Source organism: Phragmites australis, chromosome 8 (genome assembly GCF_958298935.1).
Source record: "Phragmites australis chromosome 8, lpPhrAust1.1, whole genome shotgun sequence".
Taxonomy (NCBI): domain Eukaryota; kingdom Viridiplantae; phylum Streptophyta; class Magnoliopsida; order Poales; family Poaceae; genus Phragmites; species Phragmites australis.
Window position 1 is genome coordinate 25,311,393 of NC_084928.1, and position 21,579 is coordinate 25,332,971.

Consider the following 21,579-nt stretch of genomic DNA (forward strand, 5'->3'; position numbering starts at 1 on the left):
AACAAGGGCTTGTCACTCTTTTATTGGGTATTTTTTACAAAAATGGGCAAAATCGACGCTAATGTGCTCTCAACCTTTTATTTGTCAGTTTGCTTGAAGGTTCTCAAAACTTTGACATTGGATATTCTGGTAATTATTGAAAGAAAGAAAAAACAGTGACGGTGGTAGTTTACTTATCCTACCGTCTTTAGCAGTGGCAAATCACAGCACGTGTGACAGCGAACTATGGCTGCATTTTCCAGTGGCAAACATCCAAATGTCCCACAAAGTCTTGGTTCTGGAAGCACAACACCAACATGCGTGTTAGGTAAATTTTCAACTATCGGGGCATCATTAGAGTATATGACAAACTTCAGTACAACTAATCACTTAGAAAAAAGTTGGGATCCACGGTAGTCTGCTGCTGAAGCTTCTTGTCTTAGCACTAACCTCGGGCCTGTGAGCTGTTCAACATTTGGCAAGCAAGCATGGAATGTAATAAAGAGACCATACAGATCATGTTCAGACTAACTTTCAACTAGACAGCATGCATACACACAATCTCGATACAAGTCGTTGGCGATCATATACTATTTTAGATTCCTCTCAAGGAATCATGCCATGTTCTCCAAATACTTCGAGAGGAAATCCTTGTGGCCACTTTGTGTACATATACTATTTTAGATTCCTCTCAAGGAATCATGCCATGTTCTCCAAATACTTCGAGAGGAAGTCCTTGTGGCCACTTTGTGTAGAAAGTGGATAAAGGGTACAGAATATATTCAGGCAAAAGTTGCAGTTAAGAAGCATAGTGATTTTCAATCAGGAAGTCATGGACAACGGACGAAGGCAATCTGTATCATATTTAATTGCTTTGTGCATTACACTCGATCTATACTTATACCACCTGACGAATGAAGAAATCATGCTTTAATAGGCCCTATCTAAGCTCTTTACCTGACTGCAATGGTGGAAGCACATATACATGTGCAACTAAATGGAACTACTTTATCAGCTCCATTCTGGCGTGCTATATTGATACACCCTAGAGGTAAAACAGAAGCGGCTGTTTGCTCAAGATGACTGTACGATAGGTTGGTCTCCGAACGGTCCATGCAGCCAACCTCTGGCAATGTGTCCATATGCAGCCTCCGTCAAGTGAATGCCATCCCAGCTCCAGTGTGTCTTAGGATCAGCACATGTCATGGCACCAGGCTCACCGCATTTCGCTGTTATATTGAAGTTGTAAGGGCCCATACCTGGAGCACCACAGCATGCTCTAGGTAGTTGTTTGTAAAACCCTGCATTGAAAGCAGAATTGTTAGGTTTCTTTATTCACTTTGCGGGGATCATATGCCAATCGCTTGATGTAAATGCATATCCTTTTTATAAATACACTTATCATCTTGTGGTCACACAAACTCTATCGTACGGAAAATAAAGGATGGCCACACAGCTCTTGCGCCAATCATACACAGATGATAAGGATGTAAGAATTTGTACCCATCTCTTGATGTCCAGAAAAAACCAAGATGTCTCACCAATATAATCACATATTTTAGATGTGTCACTGAATATGTGCCCATGCTTTTCTATTTATTGGGAATGATGCTCAGAAATTTCTGGAGAAAAAGGGACCTCCATGATTCAATGCCTCAATGAGTAGCTTACGGAATAGCAATAAACAAGACATATGAAAGAAACCAAGATACCAAAAATATAGGTCGGTCACAGATGGGGTCAGGTAGTTTAATTACTTCCTAGTCTTTGTACTTCTTGTGACAAGGACTTCAAGAAAAAATGTTTTTCAGACATCTTAAAAATTAAGAGAGAGCAGTTAGTCCCAGGATTACATTTCCCAATTGTTTCAATTAACGAAATCAAGATGTTGCCTTGAATAATTTACATGTTTCTGATTAAAATTCCCAATTTAATAGTACAGTTATGCAGTAAATATCGGTACGGGCATGGCACACATTTCTTTAATGTACTACCTCATAATACAAAAATATGTACAGCTCTTTAAAAAAAATTGACATTAGGTTAAATTTGCTCTTGCAAATGATACCAAAAGTGGCATAAACCTTTCCATATATATTTCATTTTCAGGTGAGCTCTTGTTTCATCTTCCATGTAGCTATACAGAAAAGAGGAAGAAGACCAATTGCACAGACAAGAACTCGTAGAGCTTGCAGACAATTTGTAACATGAACAGTAACAACTAGTCATTCTGGAAGCGGATGAGAGATTTTACTTGATAGCTAAGTAATTCATTCAATTGTATTTTGTATATTGTAAAGTATGATCTGCCATATATTTGGCACATCGAAGATAAATGGTACTCCACTGGAGAAGACTTCGGGGAACCTCCATCTAGATCTGAATTCTCATGCAATAATTTAATGCATCTCACAAAAACTAATAAGGGCAACAGTTTGACTCCACAGCAAGGTTGAATCAAGTACGTTAGAGAATGTCAGGCTTGTCTCTGACAATTAGCACTAAAAAGTTAATCCTTAGTGATATCAGACTGCTATGAGTTCCCCAGTGATTCAACCGATCTTATCAACAAATCCACATAATTATATCTTTATGATTCAATTATATAACAAAACAGAGAAATGAGAAACTCACCAAACTTCTCGGGGTGAAGTATGAACTGGATAACTGGTGTGAAGTAATCGCCATACATGATCCTCACACCAGGGTGCTTCGCACGGAGCTTCTCCAACGCGCGCTTGAGCATCGCATTGTGCACCCACGAGAACGTGTTGAATCGTTTGAGGCAGCCGGTGCGTGAGCCATGCCCCTCCTTCGGGTCGGTGTACATGGTCAAGTACACCGGAAAGCACCCGGACGGCATAATTCCAGGCACAATCAAATCCTTTGCCCCCTCGGCTATCAGTTGCTGTAGCAAACACAATGGAATTAGAGGAACATCAACACAACAAGCATGGAACACAAGCTAAGACGCAATAGTTACCTCAACACCATCGGAGATGCCCTGAATTACATGAGGCATCAGCTTGTAGGCCTCATTGAGGTCCTTGCCAGCGAACAGCGGAGCGTTGTAGTCATTTCCGCCAAATTCACCAACAATAAACAGGCACTTGGCAAAGAAGTCCTTGCAATCTTCAGTACCAAGGAACGGGGGAAAGAAAAGCCATCAAAATCAAAATCACATATTAAGATACATAAAACAACGGAAATATACTTAACAAAGTAAGAATTGGTGAATTTTCCATTCCTAGTTGTACCTTGGGCGGAGTTGCAGAGTGAGGGCTTGAGGTCGCGGAGCCACTGGATTTGGGTGAAGAGGGAGCCGGAGTTCCAGACGGTCTTGCCGAGCCCCCGCTTCTCGAAGAACTCGGTGTCGAGTGCGGTGGCGCCAGTGATGGCGAAGTTTGCGCCCTGCGCGAAGCTGGCGTTCTTGGCCTTGGATGGCGGCGGCAGCGGCAGGCCGAACTCTTGTGCTGCAGCCAGGAACGCACCAATCAGTCAAATCCTGAACCAAGACACGTCCCGAGAACGCACGCAACAGATTAAAGGAGCCCAATCCGCAAAATTTACCAATGAAATCGACGACAAGGCGGCCGTCGGAGCATCGGCCGGTGGGGTACCCGAAATAGGTCTGGCCGTAGGGCAGCCGCGCGGTAGCGAGGTAGTCCGGGATGCCCTCCGTGACCAGGTTGCCAGCGTCCACCAGCGAGTCCCCGAAATTGAACACCGCGCGGTACCTCCCCGGGGCCTCCGCAGCCGCCGCCGTGAGAAGCGGCAGAGCCGCGAGGACCGCGCAGACGCGCCACGCCGCGCCACTCCTCCTTTTCGCCCTCGCTTCCGCTAGTAGCCCTCCTTTCCCCATGGCCTGGACCCGGGGAATTCGCGCGCGGAGCAAACAAGAAAGAAGAAGGGCGGTTCGGCTTGGCTTCTTGCTTGGCGTGGCTCCGGAACGCGGCAGGTAGCTACCCGTGGCGCTTGCCCGCTTCCTCCTCTTGTAGGGGCGCAGCGAGTGAGCATGGACCGTGGAGTTGGGCTGCTGGGTGGGAGCTTTGGTCCCTCGTGGCCGCCGCGGCTGCGCGTGGTGGCTGATTGATTGGATGCTTGCACGGCGCAGAACCGCTGGGCGTTTGGGGGTTGGGTCACTTGGGAGTGGAGGTGTTGCGGTGGCGAGGGAGGGTGGCGCGGGGCTGGAGCAGCGGACGGACGTGTGGGAGCTGGCTGGGGACAGGGTGTGCGACGCGACGCGGGGCGGGGCGGTGCATTGACTGCGACCGTGGTGTGGCGGCATTGAATGTGGGTGGGACGGCCGGAGGGAGGGAGGTAAATGGCGTCGAAGCGGCGTGTCCGTACTTTCGTCTCCGATTCGGGAGAGATCGTCGCCCTCCGTCGCGTCCGGTAGATTGATGGATTGGTGCTCGAGATCGGCGTGAGGGTAGCTCTAATTATTAGAGCTGTCCTTACAATTTACGGTCATGTCTAATTGTTAGTTCCCACACGTCCGTCCGCTCCTCCAGCCCCGTCCACTTTGTCTCCGCCTTGTATTTGTGGCTCACTGATCATACCTTCTTCACTTCTTGTTACCTTGTTGCAAGGCATCTTCTATACATAGACAAGTATACTAGTGGCTTTGAACTTGTTCTGGCTGTTCTAAAAACGTAGCTTCAATGCTCTTAAATTTTTGAAGTGTTTCACTTGAAATTCAAAACCTCTTTTTAACACCTTCCCACCCTAGACATACGGATATGTGTTGGCAGTGCGCGTATCCAATTGGGAGGCGATGGCGACCCAAGGATGACATTCGACCTAGGTAGGAGAACGCAAGGGCAACAGGGACCAGGTCCCCATCCTCTAAATGAGGTATCTGAGTCAATGGTCAACAAAGACTTCTAAGGTCTCTAACCTAGTCGATTTTGGTCCGAATTGCTGCTGAAACCAATATGAAGCAGAAGCGGCTAGGTCAGTCCGATGGCGTCCAAGGGCGGCGGCATTGTGAAAAACTTTGATCCTGGAGACTATGCGCTCCAACTAAGGGCGAGGAGAACTAGCAATGGCGAATAGATCCGTGTGACCAGGGCTTGATCTAGCTGGCAAGAGATCTATCGTTGGAACCATATCCGATGGTGGAGGTAGAGATCCTCATTGTGGATGATGACCATGAGCCATATTTGTCTGCTGCACCTCTCCCCCATCTCGTCGCTAACAACTGCGCCTCCCTAAGTGCTACGCTAGTACATAGTCAGCAAACCAGATGTACAAATGTTGTAATGGAGGTTTTGGACCTTCAGTGAAACACTTTAAAAGGTATGTGATTGTGTTGGAGTGTTAATGCGAACAAGTTTAACGATAAAAAATGTGTCTTACTCTTTTTTTAATTACCAAGTCCTTACCATAATGCCTGTCACTTGCAATGTCATTGGCACCATGATAGTTACCCTCGAGCAAAAAAAAAAAAAAACGCAACATGCAAACACCTTCTCTTCCCTCCCCATCCATCAACCCTGACCATGGAGCACTTCGCGACTCCAACAACCATCTACCTTAATTTTGGTGCAACTAGCAACTTCGTAGAGCAGTTCCTCATGGAAAAAGTTCAAACAGAAGATGGAGATATACCATCCGCTATGTTTTTTTTAAAAAAAATAGGATGGAGGATGCTTTTCTTTAGGACGCTGATGAGGTACATATGAGCATTTTCTAGGCTGGGACGGAAAATGCCTAATTTGTTTCAGGCAAAAAAGAAAAACATCGTCTAGGCCCGGCCTGATAATGATATTGGGCTAATTCTGGGCCTGATTGAATCACCCAATCAATTTGACAATGACAAATAAATAAAAGAGTAAATTGTACAAAACTAAAAGTATTATATTATTTATCATATAAAACTAAAAATATTGTGTTTAGTAACACAAAAATACAAGTATTGTGCACTAATTTCACATAAAACCCAATTTTAATTGACTTCATCCAAAATGGTCTTATATTTCTCTAAAAATCATAGAACTTTTTTACATGTTTCATAATTCATATGTAACCCATTTTAATTATATTAATATAAAAATCATGTGTATAATTTAAACTAATATTATCCAAAAAGTCTGCTTTTATATCTCCTAACAATTGTTAGGGCCTCAAATAAAATCTCAAAAATATGAGAAAATTTACTAATAGTCTTCTTATATAATAGACTAATTTATAAAATTATTTTTAGCCTTAGTTTATATGGTGAAAAAGGTGAGTTCATCTGTAAGTATATAAATAGAGCATATAAATGGGGCATTATAAAGGAACTCACTTGTTCATAATATAACTAGGGCTGAAAATAATTTTAAAACTTAGTCCATAATATATGAAGAATATTAGTAAATTTTTTCATATTTTTAGGATTTTATTTGAGTCCCTAACAATTATTATGAGTTATAAAGTAGTTTTTTAGAGAATTATAGTTTAAATTCTACACATGTTTTTTAGGTAAATTCTATTAAACTGGGTTGCACATAGATTGTGGAATAGATACAAAACTATATAGGATTTTTGGAGAAATATAAGATTATTTTTTGGATGAATCTAATTAAAATTAGGTTTTATGTGGAATTAGTACATAATACTTATAGTTTTATGTTGCTAGTCACAATACTTACAATTTTTTATTATAAATGATACAATACTTATAGTTTATATAATTTATTTTAAATAAAAACTAAATTTCGGGGCCTGGCTCAATTCCTTTCGAAATGTTGGACGGTACCCAAGACCTGCTAACAACTGTCAGCTTCTCTGTTAGATCGGGTGTAAATCGGGCCGAGTCCCAGGTTTGGGCTGGGCTGACTGTAATTTGATCAAGTCTGCCACAAGTACAACTGCACTCGTAGTAGTGCACTGCTACCAGTGTTTCAGTTTCTCCAGTAGGCAGTAGCCACAGCATTTTCCCGCCGATTTTTTTTCTCGAAATGACACCTATGATACAAACGCTATATAAGAAGAAGAGAGTTGATCTAATTTACGAGAAAAATTGAGCTCGAAAATCTTAATAACCGTATGGTTGATTTAGGACTAATGGGCGAAATACCCAACAACGCGAGCCCTCGGACAACAAAACCAAACCAGGTCATCGTTGCTAGCTCGTTGTATAAAATCGGCCAAGCAACTCCAACTTCCCAACACAGACCTCAGCCTCTGTCACGATATCCTCTCGTCCCGCCCCACAACCACCACAGAACAGTGTCAGGGGAGAGAGTTGCAACATGATCAGATACGCATTTCACAAAGTCATCTACATGCATTTCAGCAGTCTAGTCCTCTTTGCGCTGATCGGGGCTCCCTATACAAAGGGTGTCCGATAGGAGGCCACCACATGAAGAGGCTTCCTATACATCGGCTTACCGAGTGGAATCATCACGTTGGTCAGAATACCACGGTTCAGTCCGGCTGTTGTCGTCATCTTCCTTACCACCGGCAATCCCGTGTCTTCTTCTTTCTCACCTCCAGTGAGTCTTCCAATGTGTCCTAACCTTGCCTTATCCCCGTCCTCCATCTCTGGCTGCTCCCACCGTCAGCTAACCCACCTTTGACGAGATGTTGTTCTTCACCTCTGCCCGGACTCTACCTGTCGGAGGGTGAACTCCTCTAGCAGGGATCCGGAGGAACCCCCTTTGAGATTCGGCCGGGGGATTATTCTGAATCCGTTTTGCCGGTGAAATAAATGGGAGTAAATGCGATGCAGGTGGAATGGAAGGATCGGATGCAGGAAGTAGTAAATGCTCAGGGGATTTTTAGACAGGTTCGGACCACACTGAGCGTAACACCCTACTCCTGTGTGTATGCTATAAATGCTCTGAGAATGTTTCTCTGAATGTTTGCTGGGTTACAAGAATATTCGTCTAGTCTAGAGCTTCATGCTTCTTGTTCTTTGGTGCTCGTCCGGCTTATCTGTAATTCACTTGGCTTCTGTCCGAACTTGACCTCCTCTCCCTCGGGGAGCTCACCCCGCCTTAAATACCCGCCGGGGCGGTAGCGTGCCCAGAAAGGGATGGTGCGAGTTCCAAGACGCCATAAATGGAAAGCAACCATCATGGGCTGCTGCGCGAGGTGACGGGGAGGGTTGAAAACGCACCCCGTCCGGTCTTGTATGTCATCATGCTGTTCTTCAACGGGCGCTGCGGGGAGGGCCCACCAGGCAGCCACCGAGCAGCCCGGCGTGCTCGCCCAGTCGGAGCAGGCCTAACATAGCAGGGCGGCAGGTGGGGCGCATTGGGCTTCGCGATGTTATCCCGAGGCGCGTCGGATGTCCCGCGATGGGACCCGTGCATTAAATGTCCCCACGCCTCCTTGCCAGGCCGTGGCAGGGACTGGTAGCAAGCGTGGGGGGAGCAGTTGGAAGTGATAGGCCACGCGCCCTCTTAAATGCAGGATCGGGCCTCTCACCATCTGACACCTCACCGCTGGGCCTCTGTGGGGGCCACCGGTGAGGACTTCTCAGGCCCTCGGGGGATCGAGTGCTCGGGGCCACTGTTCACCGCCCCGAGCACTCTCTCCCGGATATGCCCTTTTTTGGTCTTCGGGGAACCGAGTGCTCGGGGGCCACTGTTCACGGCCCCGAGCACTCTCTCCCGGAACTGGCTGTTCGGGTCCTCGGGGAACCGAGTGCTCGGGGGCCACTGTTCACGGCCCCGAGCACTCTCTCCCGGAACTGACTTCCCTTGGGTCCTCGGGGGACTCGGGTGCTCGGGGGCCACTGTTCGCAGCCCCGAGCACCCTCTTCCCGGTACTTGGCTTTTCATGTCGTCAAGGGGACTTGAGTGCTCGGGTGTTCGGGTCCTCGGGGAATCGAGTGCTCGGGGGCCACTGTTCGTCACCCCGAGCACTCTCTTCCCGGCATCTGATCTTCTCGGGTCATCGAGGAACTCGGGTACTTGGGGATCACTGTTCATGGCCCCGACCCTCTCCCGGGACTTAGTCTTCTCATACCTCGCGGAGATAATCCCTGCGGGAGGACGCCACGTAGCAACCTGCTGATCTGGCCTCGGGACTCGGGGACCCCTAGTTCCTATGTCACCAACACTACCCATCGCCAATCCTCCAACATTGGGCCCGATGGAACGCCATTATCGAATGCCACCATTGGGACAATTTCCTTCGCTGGCCATCCCTCTAAACCTGACAAACCCTAATTTTACCACAACCTGACTCTAACCCTAAACCTTAACTCATCGGGTCATGGTGGCAGGAAAGGAGAGGGAACACGGTAGCACAGGATGAAGCGACGAGAGGTCCGGCTCAGGAGGGTGTAGGGAGGAACATGAGAAAGGTTCATTGCACCGTTCATATATTTGTAGCACTAATCTTAAAGGTGACCAGATGAGAGTTCGACTCAGTCGACGCATATATAGAAATGCCCCACATGGACTACCCACAGAGGCCCAACGCATGGCTAGTGTGGCCCAGAAACAAAAGGGCCATGGCCCACAGACTACAACCATTTTTTCCTTTCCTTTTGTCTAATCCCTATTATTAATCCACTCTTTTTTATTGATTTTCCTTGTTTTGCCTTTATATCCACTCAACATATTAAAAGAGTCGATTCAACATTTTGTGATACCTAGTTCAACAATTTAGAGGAACTATTTTAACATTTTGTGTGAAATTGTTGAAATAGTATATTAAAAATATTGAAAAAGTACATCTAAAATGTTGAATAAAAAAATCAAAATAAAAAATATATTCATATTGAGTTATATACAATGCTATTGTTCAAACGAATTCTAAAACGGGTTCACGGTTTGATCGAAAAAATACGAGAAAAGTTTGCAAATCAACCCCATTTCCCAACACTCATCTCATAGTCAATCAGAGAGTGACACATGTCCTATCAAATGTGGAAGCTTTTATCGGGGCCTGATGCATAATTGCATAGGCATAATTTCGTTTTAGATGAAATAGGCCCATATTGATACACATGAATTTTAAAGGACCTAGAGCCCCCTCCCACACTGGCGACCCGGGTTCGAGCCCCGACGCTGGCACTGGAAGGGACCTCTGTTCTCCTTTCATTTGAAAAAAAAAAAGGAATTTTAAAGGAATCTACTTATTTTTGCAACGGTTAGTAGTGGTGGTATGGTATCAAAGGAGTTACCAAGTGTACTTCTCAGTTGTATCTATCAAAGATACCAATACTATTATTGCTGGTAGAAGAAGGACGTCTTTCATGAACAAAGCGCGGTGAGAGCCTCTTCTAGAGATTAGACTCAAGCTTGGAGAAGAAGACGTGAGGCAGGATAACACCAAATGTATTGATTGTTCAAAGATCGGTCCCCTGACCGCATAGGCATGGCTTGATATTTATAGTGCTATCTGATGCGAGGCATACAAGTTGTTACTAGGTAACAAGGATTTAGGATCGGCTGAATTACATGACCCGGGCCTAGGTAAAGTACTTTTAACCCTACCTAGAAAATATTATCTACACGGTAGGCGCATGGACATCAAGTGGCGGCAAACTTGATCGGTCGCCGAATGCAGCACCGACCCTACCTTGTGTGTCAAACTGGCTACCGAGGTGACCGACATTTAATGCTAGTCACTTCGTAGCAGGCAAAAGACGATCAACGGATTCTCTCTGGCTAATCTTTATGGAGACTTGATGACTCCCCTTCCTCATGCTTCGAGGGTAGGTAGGCTCCGGGGTCCGCAGGTTTTGGTAACTCCAGAGCCTAGGAGCTCGAGAGGCTTGGTAGGTCTGAGATCCATGAGCAAACGCCAGTGGAGCTAGGGACGTCAAGGTCTTTAATGATGACCTCTAACAATATTGAACAGGAAGAAGTACTAAATACAAAAATCACCAATGCGTACTCCCAGACCATAATTATATGTCTGCTCAAAGATTATGTTCTTGCAATACTAGAATTTACATTTTTCAAATGTTGTTTTAACTCGAGTAACTAGATATATACTATTATGCTGGTCAGACAGAGCAAATAAGTTTCTGGACGTAGTTATTCAGAATCGCATCTGAGATTTATCCTTGTGGGGTTCAATCTGGACCATCTTTTTAGATCCAACACATTCCCTCGTTAAATCCGCGTTCATTCGAAATGCATTCTGAACTGTGGGCGTTTCCAATGCCTAGCAGATCATCCAACATCGGTCCAAACTGTGGCCAAATGCATACATCAGTTACCTCGTCTAAGAGCATGTATAATGAGATAACATCAGCTATCTAGAAAAGAAGCCACTTATAATTTTATCTGATATAGAGAAAAAATAGAGAAAAAAACAAGACAGAGAAAAATATCATCTATTAATTAACAGACAGTCTAAACATTAGATAACCACTCTTATAGATAGTATTTTCTCTATTGTATGGATGCCGTATGTTATTTGTAGTCTTAACTTTGTATGTGTCATTTAACAATCAGGTGCTATTTAGATTACTTGTAGTAAACTCACATAATAATTTATTTATTTATTTATTATTATTATTATTATTATTATTATTATATATATATATATATATATATATATATATATATATATTATAGAATCGTATTACATACAGCAGCCATTTGTACCATTTTATATGCCCTACTAAAGGCATGTAACCTCCGGTCATAAAAATATTCAGATGAATGCCGGATGTTTGGCCACTATGTCCTGGACAAAATTTTCCAAGGCTTCCGTGGGCATGAAGTTCTTGCACCCAGAAGTGGGTTGTTAAATTCCGTGCAGCTTTCAAAGTACTTTAAGATTGTTTGTTGCCTACAGTGTATGACTGATGTTTAAAAATTGACCATTTCACCAATTATTCAGATCCAGCAACCTTACTGAGTTGTCAAGCAGCAATTGAGCAGCCGTCGTAATCATGCAGTTTTTGGTATATGTCACCCATTCCATCCAGCCAGGCCATTCTGATTTTGGTAATTCTGTTTCATATACATGTGTTTTTCATACATTGATAAGTATATTAATCATGACTGCATCGACAATTAAAAATCTGTACAAAAAGGTGCATACCATGAGACGCAGTTGCATAAATTTGATTTTCTTCTTATTATCACATATTATTACCCGAGTCTTGACAAATGGAAAGAAACAGAGAACATGTCACACATGGTACATCTGTTACTGTACTACAGCTTTTCAGCCGGGAACATATCTATACCAGCACAGTTTATACAATCCTCCAATGAACAAACAAAACAACTTTAATCATAACTTAATCTCTTCTTCAGTGCCTGAAGCACTACTCATATATATCTCTAGCAGCAGCAGCAGTGTTACATACAGCTAACCATCTCAATTATGACTTCAGAATTGGGGGTTGAGCGAAAGGGCCATTCAACCAGCCACTGGCGATCATTCTGTATGCAGCTTCGGTCATGTGGATGCCATCCCAGCTCACATATGACGACGGGTTTGAGCACACGCTTGCACCCTGCTCACCGCACTTCTTCTTGAGGTTGAAGTTGTAGTTGCCCTGCCCTCCAGCGCCGCAGCAAGCTTGCAAAGCTGTGCTGAAACCTGCAATATAGCTCAAAATGTTCATATCATGATTCATAGATCTGAACCATAAAATGTAGTCCTACAAATTAAAAATAACGATGAATTCAGTAGTGCTGTATCGATCAAATTGTTAACATGTTTTCCATGAAGTCTTATGTTAAACATGTGGTCTGAAATTCTGAATGCACCAAGGTGTACTACAGAAGCATTACAGGCTACTGAGAAAGGGAGAACTCACCAAATTTCCCAGGGCTAATGACAAACTGCATTGCAGCCTTGAAGTAATCGCCAAACATGATTTTCGTCTTTGGGTACTTCTTCTGAAGCTCATCAAGCTGCTGCTTGAGCTCTCTGTTGTGGTGGAAGGCGAGACGGTTGTACCTCCGGAGGCACCCGGTGCGGGCATTGTAGTCTGCTTTGTTGCTGGTGTTGTACAATGTCAGGTACAATGGGAAGCAACCGATCGGGAGAACGCCGGGCACCAGCAGGTCTGTCGCCCCAAGCTCGATCAATTTCTGAAAAAAAAAATCATTTTCATAAAGTTTTCTCAGTGTGACTTCAAATTTAGGGAGGTCTACTTAAGAACATATTGTGCCAAACTGTCATGTGTATTTCAAAGTAATAGAACGAATTACACTGTGTTGAGCTAGTTAGTAATGCACTGCACATAGCATGGCTATGATCTTGATCAGCCATCTTGGAACACGTGGAAACAAACAATTTTTTAGAACCATGTCATGTGACAGCCATTTCATGATGGGCATGCAAATAACAAATGATCCCTCGTTATCTTTACCTGCCGTACCTTTTGCATGCCCATTCTCTCTTCATTGAGCAATCATGTTTTACCTGAAGTCCCCATCCTCGCATCACATGGGTGTGGCTACGCTAAGCAACAATCTGATGGGCTGTGCACAAGCTCAATTTGGCATACAAAGTACAACGCCATGTCATCACAACATTTGCAAGTGTGATCGATTCTGGTGAAAACAATTTTTTTTCCTTTTGAAAACAGTTCAGCTATAGAGACTTCATGTTAATTGCCTCATGAGAAGATTCTGTCCTTTAGGAGGACACCATATCAGTCACAATTTCTCCCCCTGTTTTAATGTCTACAAAGATTGACAACCCCAGTTACCGTTAAAAAACATCTCATTGAAATCCACAGATCCAACTCAAGGAAATGTGCATGCTGCTAATGTGTAGCCACTAGGTAAACTACAAACTCATATCAATTGGATACTGCCTTGTGAAATTTGAAGCCCACAAACTGAAAGCATTTGAAGAACAGTTTCGAAACCATGTTTTCTAATCATGTCACACCGATTCTTAGTGTTCGTCATGGATTCCACCTTCTCACTTTCATGCCGAAAATTTCTAGTCACGACCAAACAGAGCTGCCTGAAATCTTCAGTATCATTCGCTGCATCACTCTAAATCCCTGAATATCTAAATGCAGCATATTGTACTACTTTACTACTTCAGCCATGTATATCCAAGTTATGATGCAATGCAAGGATCACCAACTCTTACGACTGGTAGCGATATACAATTCAGAGATCACGGATATATACCTCGACGCCATTGGCGATGGCCTTGGCAACAAGCGGCACGTAAGTCTTCACCTCAGAAAATGCGACACCAGAGAACAGCGGCGCATTGTAGTCATTGCCCCCAAATTCCCCCACCACGAACAGGGACTTACTGAAGTAGTCCCTGCACTCTGCAATTACCATCCAACCAATCAAGCATGTTCGACTGGGAGATAGTTGGTAAAAACTTCAAGGAACATGCGCAGTCTTAAGCATTGGCCTCGGACAGACCTTGCTCCGATCTGCAGAGCGACGGCTTCATCTTCTGGAGCCAGCCGATCTGGGTGTTGATGGAGCCGGTGTTCCAGATGCGCTGGTCGATTCCGTGCGCCTTGAAGAAGGAGTACTCCAGCGCCGTCGCGCCGGTGATGGCGAAGTTGGCGCCCTTCTTGAAGTCCTTGCCGTGCGCCTGCGACGGCGGCGGCAGCGGCAGCCCGAAACTCTCAGCTGAAAATTAACCAAATATTTCCATCAGGGGGGGGGGGGGGGGTGGAGACTTCACATCATACATTTTGCTCTTGCACAATTTAAGTTCTGAACAAAAAGCAGACCAAAATTTGCACAAAAAAAAAACAATGCTGCTGAGTGAGGAACAAATAGTCAATATACAGTAGTACTCGCTGTTTTCTTTCACTAACTTTTCTGGTGTGATTTATCTTTTCCCAAAAAAGAAAAGGAAAAGGGCCTTTAATTCACATCAATACTTTGTCCTAGCAGAATGGGGGAGGCAATAATCCACGGTGCAAAGCAGCAACTCTTTTAACAGCAGTTTTCTACCGCTCATTTTCATCTTTTTCAAAAAGGAGAAGAAATCACCCCTTTTGACTTAATTAAAGGTTAGCATCACCGAAAATAAAGAATAGGGGGGAAAGAAAAGTTTTTTTATCAACGAACTTGAGTAGTCAATTTCATCTTTTTTTAGAAAAAAGGGAAAAACTTATCTATTTTGACCTGATTTTAGTTTTGCGCCATCAAAGATAAAGAACAGGGAAACAGAGTATGGAGCAAGGGAAATTGGATGGTTGAGTAGAATACTGAATAGGTCAATTTCATCTTGACCAAAGTCAGAGCATGGTCTCACACTCCAAATCAGCACTTTTAACAACAAAGACATTTCAATTAGATATTACAAAAGTCCGCATACATCTGCTTGGCGAGACGAAGTGGCCAAAGAAAAAGAAAAATAGATGCTGATGTTGGAAAGAACCGAGGAGAGAGGATTAGAAGAAGCCATGGGTGGTAGGCAGGAGAGAGAAATGCACCGAGGAAGTCGACGACGATGCGTCCGTTGGAGCACCGTCCGGTGGGTTTGCCGAAGAAGGTCATCCCGTAGGGCGCGCGCGCGGTGGTGAGCGACTTGGGCACGCCGTCGACGATGAGGTTCCCCGCGTCGGAGAGCGAGTCCCCGAAGCTGAAGATGGCCTTGTACGACTTCTTGCTCCTGCTGGCCGCGGCGCACCGGGGCGCCGCCGCCGATAGGCACAGCAGCGCGGCGGCGACCAGGAGGGGAAGCAGCCGCGGCGGACGGGCGGGGACGGCGGCCATTGCAGCGGGTGTCGGCAGGCGCCCAACGCGCATGTGCGGTAGTAAGAGGGAGAAGAGTTGGTTCTTTGCTTGTGTGGCGCCTTGCTCTGCTCTGCTTTATATAACTGCAGCAGAACAGCAGGGAGTAAAGGGAAGTGAGGTGTTGCTCTGGATGCTTGCCGAGTTTTTTCTTTTTTTTTGGGCAGGTGCTGCAGTGCAGTGCTGAGGTGTGGCTGGCACTGTTTTGGGATGGGAGGATTCATGACGGTCCGGTGAAGCTGTAACACAACCAGTAACTCAAATTTCTGAGGAATTTTACAGAAAATTTGTTGGTTCGAAGACATAGCTGTAACTCATCTCAAGCAGTAGAGTGTAAGACAGACTGAGAAAAAGAATAACAAAAACACATTCTTGAAGTCAGAGAGGCCACATGATCAAACAAGAGAATGTCAACAATGTTTCATCACTTCTCTCCTTTTTGCGGGGTACTGTATTTCATGATTTGCCTGGATTACCATGTCAACAATGTTTGTTCTTAACACTAGGATTAAAGTACTGTAACTCCACTTCGGTGTGGGCCCTGCTACTGACAAGCGATAGGAGTGGTTTTATATTCCTGGGGTACATCGGCGATCAGAATGAGATGCTATTTTCTCTTTCCGTGATCCTGTACCCATTATGAACCAGGTTCAACTCCAACTGGGGCCGGCTTTTCACGTTTGGGAAAAGAAAAAAAAAATGGTAACTTTGGGACCTCCCGGACGCTTTTCTTTCACCTGGCCGGTTCTTGAACCGTCCATTCATTGCCCTCCGAGCTTCTTAACCTGGAGCCCTTGGAGTTTTCCGGAATTGTACAAGTCGTGTCCTATAGGTTGTTTTCCCGAATTTATTTCGCCTTGCCCTGTTAGTTTGTTGGGAAAATTTGCTATAGCACACGCCAGAAGTGTGTTTTTTTTTTTATCACAGGACATATTTTTTTAATTTTAAAGACTAAATTCCGAGCGTGCATGTTTTTTGGTGCGGCATGCACGTTCGCATTAGCCGTTCATTGAGCACCAGATGTTATTAGCTCATGTGTTGTTACATGTATGAAGAAAAGAAAGATGACAAAATTGATGACGTCATTCACATGTAACTCCATTTCAAAATTTTGAAAAACTATATTTTCCAAACCGAGCATTTAAATTAAAATCCGATTGCACCATTGTGTTTCGTGCGATAAGAGTTTCAAAACTAGACCCCAGTTCAGTATTTTTTGATGATATTTTTTTTAACATCAACTTCATATTAAAAAAGTGCTTCTATGTGTATTATAATTTGCTTACAATTTTTTGAAAACTTTCTCATAACTTTACAAAAATTGCTTATTCGTCGAAATGTGTTTCTCAAATATGTACCTAATTATGCTAATTTTGCTTTTCAAATTCACATAATATGCTTTTCTAGGTTCATATGAATTGCTTGTAATTTGGAACCAATATATTTTTTATGAGTTTACACGGATTTGAGTTTTGCAAATTGAAACAATTTGCTTTTTGGATTTTCTGGACTGCTTTGGGTGCGCCTGTCTTCTTTGTTGCATTGTCCTGCTAGTCTTTGTTAAGATTATTAAAAATGGAAAAGATGGTCAGATGAAATGCTTTTTCACAGCATATGAAATGTTTTTTCATAGTATATAAAATGCTTTTTTCAATGCATAGGATTTTTGCCTATGAACACAGAAATTCGCTTTTTCCCAGGTGTTGTCGCAGGCGCACTCTGCGTGCGGATGCTAATTTGCCCTGATTAGGAAAACAATTAATTAAGTATTTTTCTAATTAAGGGTGTGCATGCTATCCGCTTATAGCATGCACGGTCAGTATTTAGTCATGTCCTTTTTTAATATATAATGTCATATACTACTAAAATATGGTTATTTATCAGAAAACACTCTAGTTATTAAAATAGTCATTTCGTGCTTGTGAGGAAAAAGAAAGGGTGTGAAAAGTCTATTTTGCTCGTGGTTAAGGTATGGCCTATAAATCAGTTTTTCTTCCTCTCCTTTTGTCGGTCTATGGGACTGCATGGCAATGTGAGGAGGCGCCACAAGATAAGGCTGGCGGCTTCTGTTCGTGCAACTCATGGAGAAAGGAGAGAGAGACACCGAAGGGAAGGAGGCCGGAGGGGAGGAAGAGAGAGGGAAGTGACAACACGCCATGGGGAGAGAGGAGCCAGGGTGGGGAGGTGGCCGGTTGAAGAGGCGTGAGTGAACGGCGTGGCGCGAGTCGAGCAGGACCCAACCTGGTGACACAGGAGGAGGATCGCGGCCCTCTCAAGTAGCAGCAAAAAGCCACCGCCCTCCCGCGCCTCCTTCGTGGCATGGAGGGTCTCGCCCAAGAGGACGTCACCAAGGCGTGAGGGGGAGTCCATTTGGAGTGGAGGCGGTGACATGCGGCGACGGGAGCATGGTTGACAGTGGCCATGGCGGATGGCAGTCATCGAGCTCCGGTGACGGCACATTACAGCAATGGGAGGAGGGAGAGAAGGGGCGTTGGAGGCTCACCGGCTCACGGGGGACCTTGTGGCAGGGTTGGCTTGTACGAGGGACGGTCGGAGCAGGGCAATCAATAGAGGGAGAGCTCGGCGACCGGTGTTAGAGAAGAAGGCGGCACATGACTGGCTCTGATCAGTGAGGTGGTGGATGAGCTCGTCGTGGCCTGCTACTTCGGTTCCTGGCGGTGGAGAAGGTAGGGAGGCGGTCAGAATGGCGAGCTTGTCCACTGCGTCGCGTGCTCTCGCTGACTAGCCAACTGCTGTGATGGAACGAAGAGGAGAGAGCGGAGGGTGGCGGAAGAAGAAAGGAAAAAGGGAACGAGAGAGACATGATGATGCATGGGCCTAGTAATGCGGAAGGGTACTAAGGGAATTTTGAAAAATTTCTCCCTCGTAATCAGCAAAATATTATATTTTAATAGGTTTGGTGTGTTCCAGCAAATAACTATATTTTAGTAGTATCCGACATCATACATTAAAGAAAATCATGTCCTAAGGCAAAAGTCACACTTCTAGTGTGTCCTGTAGCAATTTTTTTCTTTGTTGTTTCAAGAGAGGCTCAGTTTGGAGACGAATTGGATACAGATAGATATAACTTATTCAGTATCTTATCTTATATATATTATATTTTTTTCTATATTATATTCTATATTTTTTTAAGTTGAAGTCAGAACGAATAGTATCATAGGCTTTCGGTTAGTCGGATAGATGAATTTTTTTTTACTTCATTTGCATCCTCACATAACACATTAAACAATATAGAAGTGCAATTAAAGTGAGCACAAAGAAACTAATCGTTGAGATGTAAAAATAATAGCATTCAATATTATTTATCACGGATGTACGACAATCTACATATATATTATCATATTTTTAAATAAATTTATAATAGGTTTTCTCGTAACACCTAATATTTGGATACTTCGGACGAATATCAATCATCTTATATCCTATCTTTTTTTCTTTAGATCTGGAGATAGATACGAATAGTATCGAATAACCATTGTTGTATCCTATATTTACTTTGCAAGCCTTCGATCGAGCGGACGGACGGGAAATATACATCCTGTTTTCACCCATATTTGGAGGGCGTGAAAATTTCTCTATTCCTGAAAAAGTTAACTAGCTAGCAATATTTCTAGAAGATCAAGAACTCTTCTTCTTTTTTTCCCCCGATTTTACTATACCATATGAAAATTTTATATTTTAAACAGACAATAAATTTGGAAGTTATTATATGATAGTTGACCCGAAATAGAAGAGCATGAGCAAGTAATATTACCTGTCGGATTGAATTTACATGCTTAGGCCAAGTATTAATGGCTAGCAATATTTCTAGAATTTTCATTCTCTACGCCTCATCATGATATCAGTGAAGTTTATCTTCCTCTATACATCTCATCGCATCACGGTTGTACATTGTCTAGTACTAAGGTTACTCTTAATGTAAATGTCTTAAAACGATAAATATCTACTTCCACATCGCATAGATACTGTTGTAGAAATTAGCTCTCCAGTGTATAGTTTATTCTACATCTCAAAATATTAGGCTATATTTAATTTTCTATTGCTTCCCATTGGTTAGTTGTTTCATAGAACACATGAACATAGACATTAACATTCCAATGTATTTCTTAGCTTATTATTTTGTGTTGGATATTATACTCAACTTATGTCTATAGAAAGACACTATCCATAATGAAGTACTTGGAGTGGCCTAATAGCTTTTGATCCAAGAGCATCCCTCTATTTTTATCCTGCTTCACTTCCGATAACATGAAGAATTATCTAACACCATAAGGCATCTTTCAATGTTAGTTTTTTAGACATTAATTAGGTGTCTAGCTAGATAAAAAAACTGATGTAACAAGATTTTTTTTTTTAAAAAAAGAAGATTTGTCCTTTATAGAAAAAACTAGTTTTTCAAACTATCCTAAACGACTGTGAGATGATTAATTACATTACAAGACCACGAGAAACTAGAGCACGTATGTTTACATTAAGAATTTGTTTCTTAACAATAATTTCTCACTCTATCTTTTTAGACCAAACTATTAGAATACGATCAACATTTTGGATGCTCCTTTATACTGTAGCTTCTAAGGCATCTTCTAAGGTTTTTACGAAACAAATATGCTTTGTTTTTGGAATAGTTTGCCCTTACTGATACCCATCAGTCTCTCCATTAATAACACCAGCAAGATAATCAATTTGATGGATGATTCACCTCAAAATCCCATAGAAGCCAAAATCAACTCCCTAGAACGACATCTAATTTAGACCCACCCAAGGGAGCACTAGCCATTGTGGATCACCGGGCGGCATCATGGTGGAGCTAAAAGCTGGAGCCAAGAAATGTGGCACGCCAACGGTGGCATTTTCTCAGCTCTTTCTACTACAGGATTACATGGCTCTTGTGCAATTTGCAGAGAAGGTGGAGGTCCCGGTAGAGAAGGATCTCTGCATCCTTGAAGTCAACAAGTGCTCCAATCCGGTGCCTTCAGCATTGGCCCATGTTTCTTTGTCCCAATGCTCATTCGGGACATGCACAATGGCTACAGGTATTTGAGCCATAACTATTAGTTGGTCACAGTGCGAAACAACGAATGTATCGCCCCAAGATAGTACTGCCACTAGTACAGTGTAGTAGTATATGTGGCCGAAGCTTCTTGTTGGAGATCAATCGGATAAAAAGAAGGAACTCTAGGAGTCCATGCCAGTTAAATAATTAGCACAGTACTATTTCTTACGGTCTGTTTAGGGCTGTTTAGTCGAATTTTAGCTCTAAAGATTTTTAGAATACGGTATCATTACTCAAAATAATTTTAGACTGAAGATGGAAATACACTGGTCTTGTTTTGGTGAATCATCTTATTTATATTATAGATTAAAAATAGATATTTAAACTATTTTATTTTAGTATACAAATTCCAAATATGAAGTGAAGCTGAGAGCTAGAGCTCTACCAAATAAGACTATAACATATGATTTGGCTAGACACATGATTAAGTGAGTATATTATAAGATCAATGAAATGGCAGAGTAAAACATATCATAATATACCTGTGTTAGTGTCTCAGTAATACTCCTAATTCCTGAGAGTGATGGAAGATAAATGAGGGGAAAAGGAGTGAACTGATCAATATGATCGCATACACAACTTATATAGTATACTATTTCCAAACAAGGCTGGAAAAACTCTTTTAAGCTAGAGAACCTTTACAGTACATCATAATACTAGATGGTGGAGAATATTATTATTGCGATCTAACCGTCTATTTTAGTAGGTATTATTGTAATTATCTTGGTACCCTTATGGGTAATTACGTTATTGACTGACCGGACTTCGGACCTTCGCCATCTATCATCGACCGACCGACGGAGGGTGAAAACTCTAATAAATAAAATGAACAGAATAAGTGAAAGCTTATCCGAAGAATAAACTAACATTTTGACC

At 43.1% G+C, this 21,579-nt stretch overlaps 2 protein-coding genes across 2 annotated transcripts; both read right to left on the reverse strand.

The window, feature by feature from the left end:
• Positions 1-824: 824 nt before the first annotated feature.
• LOC133926844 (GDSL esterase/lipase At5g45910-like) lies at positions 825-4,402 on the reverse strand. Its single transcript, XM_062372981.1, has 5 exons — positions 3,550-4,402; positions 3,237-3,452; positions 2,963-3,111; positions 2,614-2,887; positions 825-1,280 (listed from the first exon to the last, which is right to left on the reverse strand). Exons 1-5 carry the CDS (start codon positions 4,265-4,267, stop codon positions 1,054-1,056), a joined length of 1,584 nt encoding a protein of 527 aa, XP_062228965.1. The 5' UTR covers positions 4,268-4,402; the 3' UTR covers positions 825-1,053.
• A 7,595-nt stretch (positions 4,403-11,997) lies between these two features.
• LOC133926845 (GDSL esterase/lipase At5g45910-like) lies at positions 11,998-15,758 on the reverse strand. Its single transcript, XM_062372982.1, has 5 exons — positions 15,329-15,758; positions 14,298-14,513; positions 14,049-14,197; positions 12,713-12,989; positions 11,998-12,492 (listed from the first exon to the last, which is right to left on the reverse strand). Exons 1-5 carry the CDS (start codon positions 15,642-15,644, stop codon positions 12,272-12,274), a joined length of 1,179 nt encoding a protein of 392 aa, XP_062228966.1. The 5' UTR covers positions 15,645-15,758; the 3' UTR covers positions 11,998-12,271.
• Positions 15,759-21,579: the final 5,821 nt, after the last annotated feature.

Coding starts and splice junctions, on each gene's coding strand:
- LOC133926845 (XM_062372982.1), bottom strand. CDS start 15,644: ATGCGCGTTGGGCGCCTGCCGACACCCGCTGCAATGGCCGCCGTCCCC. Junction 14,198..14,297: donor GCTCTGCAGATCGGAGCAAG/GTCTGTCCGAGG, acceptor TGGTAATTGCAG/AGTGCAGGGACTACTTCAGT. Junction 12,493..12,712: donor CATTAGCCCTGGGAAATTTG/GTGAGTTCTCCC, acceptor GCTATATTGCAG/GTTTCAGCACAGCTTTGCAA.
- LOC133926844 (XM_062372981.1), bottom strand. CDS start 4,267: ATGCCGCCACACCACGGTCGCAGTCAATGCACCGCCCCGCCCCGCGTC. Junction 3,453..3,549: donor CCTTGTCGTCGATTTCATTG/GTAAATTTTGCG, acceptor TCCTGGCTGCAG/CACAAGAGTTCGGCCTGCCG. Junction 1,281..2,613: donor ACTTCACCCCGAGAAGTTTG/GTGAGTTTCTCA, acceptor CTTTCAATGCAG/GGTTTTACAAACAACTACCT.